At 38.3% G+C, this 9596-nt stretch overlaps 1 protein-coding gene across 1 annotated transcript; it reads right to left on the minus strand.

Annotated features, from left to right (window-relative positions):
• Positions 1 to 2761: 2761 nt before the first annotated feature.
• On the minus strand, positions 2762 to 3732 carry LOC137639717 (uncharacterized). Its single transcript, XM_068371964.1, has 2 exons — positions 3244 to 3732; positions 2762 to 2932 (listed from the first exon to the last, which is right to left on the minus strand). Exons 1-2 carry the CDS (start codon positions 3730 to 3732, stop codon positions 2762 to 2764), a joined length of 660 nt encoding a protein of 219 aa, XP_068228065.1.
• Between the last annotated feature and the right edge of the window lie 5864 nt (positions 3733 to 9596).

The raw sequence follows: 9596 nt of genomic DNA on the forward strand, positions 1-9596 counted from the left end.
TAATTTAAAAACTATATTTCAAGTCATGATATCTGGAAACATAGATACGTATAACATAGAATTAATGTCCCGATGCACACACACAAGTGTGCATGAATAGTACATATGGATATGTATCTATATATATATATATATATATATATATATATATGTGTGTGTGTGTGTGTGTGTATATATATATATATATATATATATATATATATATATATATATATATATATATAAATATATATATATATATATATACAAATATATTACAATTTCGTAAGACATCGATTCGAATTATTCAACTATACATTCAAAGGTTCTATGAAATCAGGATAGTGAAGGAGTATTTGCCACGTTACTTCGTCTTGTAACATCTTAATCTTCCTGACTTTTCTAAAGCTATGTGTTTACTTAGTTTTTTATTCCAGAGTGAAAGAGAACCAATATCTATTATTGCCTTCCATTATAGCATAACTTGTCTTTAGAAACTATATTTTCTCTTGCATTCTCTGATTTTCAATGCCGTATTCATAAATTGCAATATCTACTTGACAAGAATATCTTGGCAACTGAAATTCCAGTCCCCGAGGGCACATTTGGGTTCCGTCCAATTCATTGAATGATTTCATACGAAATACCTCTTGCATCTGGCCGAATTTAAGCCTTCTAAATTTAAAACATTTGGAGCTCAGTTATATAAACACGCTGGAGGCTGTGAAAAAGTTGCTGTCATTAAAAAGTTTTATTGATATATTAAGATTTTGCATTCGGAACTTTAGGAATAATTTTCCTATGAATGACTAGATGGGCATGGAAAAGAATAGGTCTGGTGAACTCTTCAAATCACAGGAGTCGATAATGATGAATGTTTTGTTCCAAACAAGAGATCCCAATTTAATGTATTATGTCTGATAGCCTCTTGATATCAACAACAGCTAAATAAGGAATTATTGTCGCGTTTTGAGAGAAAGGGTAAGAAGGCGGGAGCCAATAGTATTACTAAAATGAAACATGCAGTCAATCATAACTTGTTCTATAGTAAATTATTGATTTGCACTCGATATATATATATATATATATATATATATATATATATATATATATATATATATATATATATATATATATATGTATATATATATAATATATGTATATATATATATATATATATATATATATATATATATATATATATATATATATATATATAGATAGATATATAGATACGATAATCAATTTGCCAGGACAATTGCGGATAAAAAAACATATTTAACAAGCTTCAGATACCATAATTTGCTGTAATTCTTTTCAGTAGTACCATATATTAATGCTGTCACGGTCTTGACACGATTTCTTTTGCACCAATCTTCTTGGTCATTCGGTGTAATTCGTTCTCCATAAAAAAATACAACTTCGGTACTGATTCCTAAACCAATTTTCCTGTTTTTTTTTATTTGTTGATTAGTTGTAGACTTGCAAGCCAGATTACCCTTGACTATTGCTCTTAATTCTCTCTGGAGTGTTTTTAATCAGATTTCCATGAGAATTTCAAGAATCCATAACGCTGGAATTTTAATCTTGTTTTTCAGGAATAATATACGTAAAGTAGCAAAAGTTTTTATTGAAATAAAATCTTTTAGTCTAGATTAGAAATGCTTTATCCGAACAGTAAGGATACAGGCAAACCAATGTACAGTGATAATAGAGAGAGAGAGAGAGAGAGAGAGAGAGAGAGAGAGAGAGAGAGAGAGAGAGAGAGAGAGAGAGAGAGAGAGAGAGAGAGAACGGAACAGATGGGAAGATATTTTTATTCCCAAAGAGAAATACTGAAAGAAGGTCCGGTTACGAAGACGATTTGCTTGAATTGAATACGGAATTTCATTGCAGTCTAAGAAAAAAAGAAATGTAATTTCCTTTTTTATTTACGAAGATCATTTTGAGTAGTTGATTTCTGTAAGAATGTCTAAGGAGGAAAATCTAAAATATTTTATATCAATGGTATAACGTGAAAATTAAAAATAAGTTTTGAATGTACATTGTTGAACTTGAAGTGTAGCTCTCACTATCCGCATTAGAAGTATAATGAAAATCCCAGCAGCAACCCTACTTGGGAAAACATAATGGACCAAAGTTGAGGTTCTCGGCGAGGCACCAGCTAGGTGATAACGAGAGGCGAGGTGAATACAACTAACTTGATTTAACAATCATCGAGTTTTTATATCACACCTTGTGAGAAAGAATGTCACAAAAACTTAAAACATGAAAAAGCTTGTGCTAGCATGGAAAGGCAAGATGGTTTATGAACAGTGCAGGGAAGAGCGAGTGATATGAAAAAATCAAAACCGTTAAAGTGTACGCACCATGTATGAAACACTTGCAGTACATGGGTGCCCCCTAAAAATGATATACATGTGAAATAGGGCACTCTGTTCTAGAGAGGCTTACTGTAGGCAGGTCATGTGGTCGGAGATATGCAGGTTTAGATGGTCAATGGAGACCAAGTGTTCTCTGCCTCGAATGTTGATGCAAAAAGCCTCTGGCGTATGACAGATCACAAGGAAAAGTCCCATGTGTGGGGACGTTAGCGGTGGCTTGCTAGTATCGTTACACAGGAAAACATGCGTTGCAGAATGCAGATCTATCGACATGTGTTGCTTACCTGGAGGTTTGTAAGTCTGGCAGCATATAGTAAATTTTTCAATAATATGATTAAAGCGCTGGATTGTCGAAAAAAAAAATAGGCAGGGACGACAAACGGGTCGCCATATATCCTTTAAGCCGCCAAGATATCCAAGGGGTCTTTAGAAGTGGTCCTTAATCCCAGGAGGACCCAAGGAAGCTGGGTAAACCAGTTGGAGTCCTTGCAGAGGGACATTAAAGCTGCTTTGAGGATGTGGTGAAAATGTTCAACCATTCCATTGGCATCTGGGTTATAAGCGGTTGTCTGATATAGGGTGATTCCTAAATGATTTTATAATGATGTCCACAATTAAGAGGTGATAGTGGTACCCCTTTCAGAGGTAATATATTCAGAGAAACAAAATCTCACTATCCATCCTAAGAGTCCTTGCAGAGGGACATTAAAGCTGCTTTGAGGATGTGGTGAAAATGTTCAACCATTCCATTGGCATCTGGGTTATAAGCGGTTGTCTGATATAGGGTGATTCCTAAATGATTTTATAATGATGTCCACAATTAAGAGGTGATAGTGGTACCCCTGTCAGAGGTAATATATTCAGAGAAACAAAATCTCACTATCCATCCTAAGAGTAAGGTAGATGTAAATGAGGCAGGCATGGCAGTTAACATGGGAATGGCTTCAGACTGACGAATGGAGCAGTCAATGACAGTAAACAGGTAACGATGCCCTTGCGATGTGGGTAGGGGATTTAAAACATCGACATGAATGTGGGCATAGCGCTGCTGAATACATGTGTCAATGAACTTTGAAGTTTGGCAGGAAGTACAGGCATGGACCAAACCCTTAGTATCCTTAGTAATGTCATGCCAGATGAACATCGTCTTCAGTAGCTGTGCAGTAGAACAGCGTGAGGGGCGTGAAAGGCCAGGTATGAAATCAAATATCTGTTGGCGTAGGGGAGCAGAAGAGGGTGCGTTGCAGTTGACAAGAAGGACATTCTCCCAACGGATCTTTTCAAAGGGTTCTGCCAAGGCATTGTAATCCAATCCCAAGTGAATGACGGCCAATGTGTTTCTTGACAGGGTATTGGCAACGGGATTCATTTTCCCTGGCACGTGGTGAAGGGTACAATTTTATTCAGCCAAGGCGGAGAGATGTTGGCGTTGATGGGCAGACCAGGCATCGGACTGTTAAGTGATTGCGTGCATCAGAGACATGCGGTCTGTGCAAATGACAAAGGGCATACCTTGCAAGAAGAGGGGAAACTGACAGACAACCAAGTGCATCGCCAGCAATTCGCGGTTGAAGGTAGAGTAGTCGGATTCCGCCTTGGATAGTTTTCTACTGAAGATGGTCAATGAGCAGGGTGAGTCGTTGATAACCTGCTCAAGTATTGCTCCAACAGTCATGTCGCTGGCATTGGTGGAGAGAAAGAGAGGTGAATGTGGCATGGGAAAAGTGGGAGCACAACGGTTGATAGGGCTTTCTTTGCATTGCCAAGGGCTGCTTTTTGAAGGGGACTCCTTTTCAGGTCTTTAGGCTTGCCCTTGAGGGAGGCGTAGAAGGGCGGGGGAGGGGCCCAAGAGTAGTGGCGATGGCTGGCAGGAAACGATGATAACAGTTGGTCATGCCCAAGAATTCTTGGAGAACTTTGACAGTGCAGGGCGTGGGGAAGTTCTGAACGGCTGCTAACTTCTCAGGGAGGGAGTGGACTCCTTCAGGAATGAGGTGGTGCCCTAAGAACGATATTCTGTTGGGATCAAAGGATACTTGTATCAGACTACGACGCCGTTCTGTTGTAAGCAGTCAAGCATGATGCGTAGATGACGGAGGTGTTCCTCTTTGGAGGAAGAGGACACAAGTATGTCTTCCACGGAACATACACAGAAGGGGAGGTCCCCTAAATTGCCGTCCATGAGATGTTGAAAAGTGGCTTCAGCATTATGAAGGCCTAAGCATGAGTAATTGAAGGTGTATATACCGAAAGGGGTGGTGATGGCGGTCTTGGGGATGTCTTCTGGGTTCATGATCACCTGATAGTACTGCTTCAGGAGTTGAGCGTGGAGAAAATCTTTGCTTTATGGAAGTAGGTCATGTCAGCGATGTTTGGGATGGGGTAATGATTCGGCTATGTCTGCAGGTTCAGGCACCTGTAATCTCCATACGGACACAGAGAGCCATTTTTCTTCAGAACGATGTGCAAGATTTGAGGCATTTTAGCAAATGCCTATTTCTTCCATTTTGGCGAACGTTTGTTTAGCAGCTGCCATGCATCTGAATCAGGCAAATAATGGTGGCCCCGTCATATTGATATGGTGATAAATACCGCGTCTGGCGGGATCCGTGGGTGTTTGACGAAGTTCTGCATCCGTGGGTGCGCTGATGTGGAGAGCGAGGTTGGAGGTTAAGATTGGACAGGTGTCGAGGAGTATGATTCCGCGATGACTAACTGTCAGTGAGCTTCATAAACCTGGAGGTGGAAATGTGAGAGGAAATCCGCACAGGATTGGCAATGTGACGCAGCAACTAGAAACTTTCAAATATATTTAGCACTTCAAACAATGATTTGAGGCTTTCATAACCATGAGAGGGTATCTCAGATCCATTAGCAGCTACACGGCAAATGTAGACAGACTTAAACTACGTCGTGTCCTGGAGATGGGAATTGGCAGAAGACAACGGCAAGCACCCGAGTCTACCAAAGTTGCACCCCCTACCTGCCTGATGTAAAAAAATAAAAGAGGATTATTGACAGAGGAGGTCACCGCTGCAAGAGATAGCCTACTTACAAATTTTTAGGCCACTGACAACCATACACAAATTTCTTCGCAACAGCCCTGAATTTGGAGTAGTGGCATGACTGCAGCGTGGGAGTATATTGATCCCAATCTTCAAAGGGAAAGGTGATGTTCAAGAGTGTGGGAATTACAGAGGTATTAAAAATTGATGTCCCACACTTTGAAGATACTGGAGAGGATGATAGATGCCAGACTAAGAGAAGAAGTAGAAATAGGTAAAGAGCAGATGGGATTCATGAAGGGGAGGGGAATAACAGATGGGGTATTTTGTCTGACACAACTAATGGAGAAATTTCGGGAAAAGCAAAGAGACCTGCATGTGGTATTCATTGACCTTGAAAAGGCTTATGACCGAGTCCCAAGACAAGAGGTATAGAGGAGTCTGAGGGAAAGGAGGGTGCCAGAGAAGTACGTTCGATTGATACAAGAGATGTATCGTAATGTATTTACTAGAGTGAGGAGCAGTGCTGGGGAGACAGAGGGTTTTGAGGTAAGAGTAGGATTACACCAAGGGTCGGCTCTGACCCCATTTATCTTTAACATAGTGATGAATGTTTTAATAGAAGAAGTAAGGGAGGCAGTATCATGGAACATATTGTATGCAGATGATATTGTTCTGTGCGCAGAGAGCAGGGAAGATCTGGAAATGAAATTGGAAAGATGGAGGCAAGTACTGGAGGACAGAGGAATGAGAATAAGTAGATCTATGACAGAATATATGTGTACCACCAGTGATGGAGATGATAGAGAAAGTATTCAGCTTAGGGGAGAACAGATAAAGAGAGTTCATAAGTTTAAGTATTTGGGATCCTTTGTTAACGCTGGAGGAGGTATGGAAGATGAAGCTGAACATCAGGTACAGGCAGGCTGGAACAACTGGAGAGCAGCCTCAGGAGTTCTTTGTGACAAAAGAATACCACCGAGATTAAAAGGAAAATTTCATCAGACGGTGGTAAGAACTGCAATGCTATATGGAACGGAAACAGCAAGCATGAGGAAGACAGAGGAGAAGATGGATGTGGCAGAAATGGGAATGCTTAGGTGGATGTCCGGGGTGACAAGAGAGGATCGGATAGGAAATGACTACATAAGGGGGTCGACTAAGGTGGTGGAAATATCAAAGAAAGTGGAGGAAGGTAGGCTGATATGGTATGGACACCTGATGAAAAGAGATGAGGACCACGTTGGGAGACATACTATGGGGATGGAGGTTCAAGGAAGAAGAAGAAGAGGGAGACCAAGAAAGAGATGGAGGGACTGTGTGAAAGGAGACTTACAGGCGAAGGGAATTGATGAGGCAGAAGCGCAGAATAGAAAAAGATGGAAACGGCTCATCCGCAACGGCGACCCCATATAAAAATGGGAACCAGCTGGGAAGAAGTAGCATGACTGCGGCCGATGGGCGTAAGTGGCTCAAGAGGTTGTTAGTTGGGGCATAAGCCAGGGTTGGTATATGTGGGTGGTAGGTGGCTTTGTCATTAATCTGGCACATTACAGTTTGGGCATCTGTGTCCTACCGCATTCACGTCAGCTTCGGGTATTTCAAATAGTTTTCCATTTCATCAGGAGTTTAGGCATTGATAGAGAATTAGAATGTGGTGAAGTGGCTGTCTGTAAGGGCCTCGACTTTGGCCATGCAGGTGAGCAATACAGATGGTTCATTAACAATGCAGGGAAGAGCAAATGATAAGATAAAAAATCAAAACTATTACAGTCTACGAGCGTGTATGACACACGTACAGTACATTTCTCAATGAGGGAAGCATCTCATTATGAAAAAAAAGAAGAAACCGCAGAAGTGATTATAAACCACTGACGTGAAATAACATGATATAAATAAGATCAAGTATACAGATATACAGAATGGATAGTTTTGATGGTTTGCAAGAGGAAAATCAAAGAAGATAAGGAATAATATAACACAGCTAAACTATTAGGCATTCTTGGTCGTAAAAATAAAGAAAAACATGAAGAGAATATTAACGGGAAGTGTACTAAAGCGTGAGAGAATTATAACCCAATTCAGGGTAGGGCTATGGTAGAGAGGATATGGGACTTCTCTGTCATCAACTCTACCATTTCTACATAGGGCAGTTGTTTCCTATTAGCCCTTTTAAACAACGTCTTAGAATTTAAAACTTCACTTCAAGGAGGAGTCAAATTAGAAACTAACCTTCACAGGAAATAGGTAGCTCTGCAAATTTCCTGAAAAAGAAATTACGTTGGTACCATCAAAGAGAAAGGGTATAATTAAAATATTCTTTTTAAATGAGGTTTATTTAAGTGTCCCTGCAAAGGGAAAAAACTGAAAACATCTTTTGAAAATGGACCATGTTGAAACTCTCCAATTACAGTAGCTCCTCACTTGAAGATAGAGCGGGTTGTAGAGAATGCTTAGTGTTGTCTTTTTAGGAAGGAAGGAGGAGAATGAGTAACCCAAAGTATTCAGTGTGTTAAGGTAAAGAAAAGAATTGTACATAGAAAAGGATACAATACCAAAGTTCTTAGCCAGCCTTCAAAGGATACTATAACTCTCTAATGTTAGTACAAATTGGCGTCATGTGCCTTTACCAGCTCCAGCCTAGAGTCCTGGAGATAACACCAAGTAAAGAATTAGCTGCCAACTTAAGGTTTGGCATCAATTGGAAAACACACGAGTAGCCTTTTTTCATAAAATACTTCTTGAAAAAACAAATACTTTTATTATGGCAATTGACAAGTTGCTAAAACTAAATTAATTTCATATGACCACAATACACAAAAATCAGGCAAAATCAGTATCCTTTGTGAGTTTGGAGATACAGGTATAGTTTAAGTTTGGACATTATATATATATATATATATATATATATATATATATATATATATATATATATATATATATATATATACACATATGTATATATACTGTATGTATATGTATGTATGTACTATACAAGTATATGCATATTCATTTATACATCTTCCTTGAATTAGCTAAAATATTGTACAGTCACAACTGATTGTTGGTGTACCTTTTCACTTGAATTATCCATATATAATCAAACCTAGTTCGTAAATCAGAAAACGTTTTAAGACATTCAACGAATATACAAGGGTTCAATACGATTATCCTCTTACTAGAAACCCTATCGTTACCCCTGTTCTAAATTATTAGGTGAGATTATTCCATTTTTAAATCACTTTTAAAATATAAAATGGTGGTTCTAGCAAATTCAATGGAATATCAAGAACTCTTGATATTCCATAGAATTTACTATAACCAAAATATAATACGGTGGTTTTAGTAAATCCAATGGAATACCAAGAAGAACCCTATGTGCAAGAATTCATAGTTATATATTCCAACGGAAGTTTCTCGCAGTGTAAATTTACAATGAATCCCTTAAACTAATTTATGGTCCTACAGTCTATGGGAGCCCCTATTCCCTTCGCCATAGCAGATGAAACTGCCGCAGTAATATATTAACTCCCGAGTTTGTCGTAGTTATTATTTAATGCAGCTATTAAGTTCACTTCAAACAATATTAAAGACTTCCATATGTTTTTATCGGTAACGTGCATATGTTATTATATTGCCTGGTCTCATCTCTCTTTGCAAAAGAAATAAGAAAATTTTACATGGTATTGTGCTTTTAACTATATTTTGGATTCTTAGTTCAAATAGGCATCAGTTTTTATCCTTAAGATATCTCGTGTTGGTAAGTTTTGAGCCTGTATAAAGCTCTCCATTATATATGGTGCTTTTCTTTACCAATCACCATTTAATAATTTATAATCTTACATGGAAGAAATCGCAGAAAGTACCAATTAGGCAGTGATTTATACTTACTAGTTGGAATAACCGTACACGATAAAGGTAATTATTGTTATATTTATAGATCATAGCAATGGCTAGTTATAGTGTGATCTGTAATATTATTAAGTTGCTGACTTTTAAAGATAGAGTTGGTTACATATTTATTCAACACGTTGATAGGAAATTATTTTGGTGAAATATTTTTGTATTCTTGTTTTTCTTAGGTAGTATTAAGGATATGATCGCTTTTGTCAGACTTCTCAAGAGATTTCTTCATAATTTTCTTTCCTTCTTTGTGGGTTTCGTTATAACATGCAGAGATTAGAGGGAGATTCATCATGATAAAAATAGGCTATTTCTACATAAAATA

Source organism: Palaemon carinicauda, chromosome 4 (assembly GCF_036898095.1).
Source record: "Palaemon carinicauda isolate YSFRI2023 chromosome 4, ASM3689809v2, whole genome shotgun sequence".
Lineage (NCBI taxonomy): Eukaryota > Metazoa > Arthropoda > Malacostraca > Decapoda > Palaemonidae > Palaemon > Palaemon carinicauda.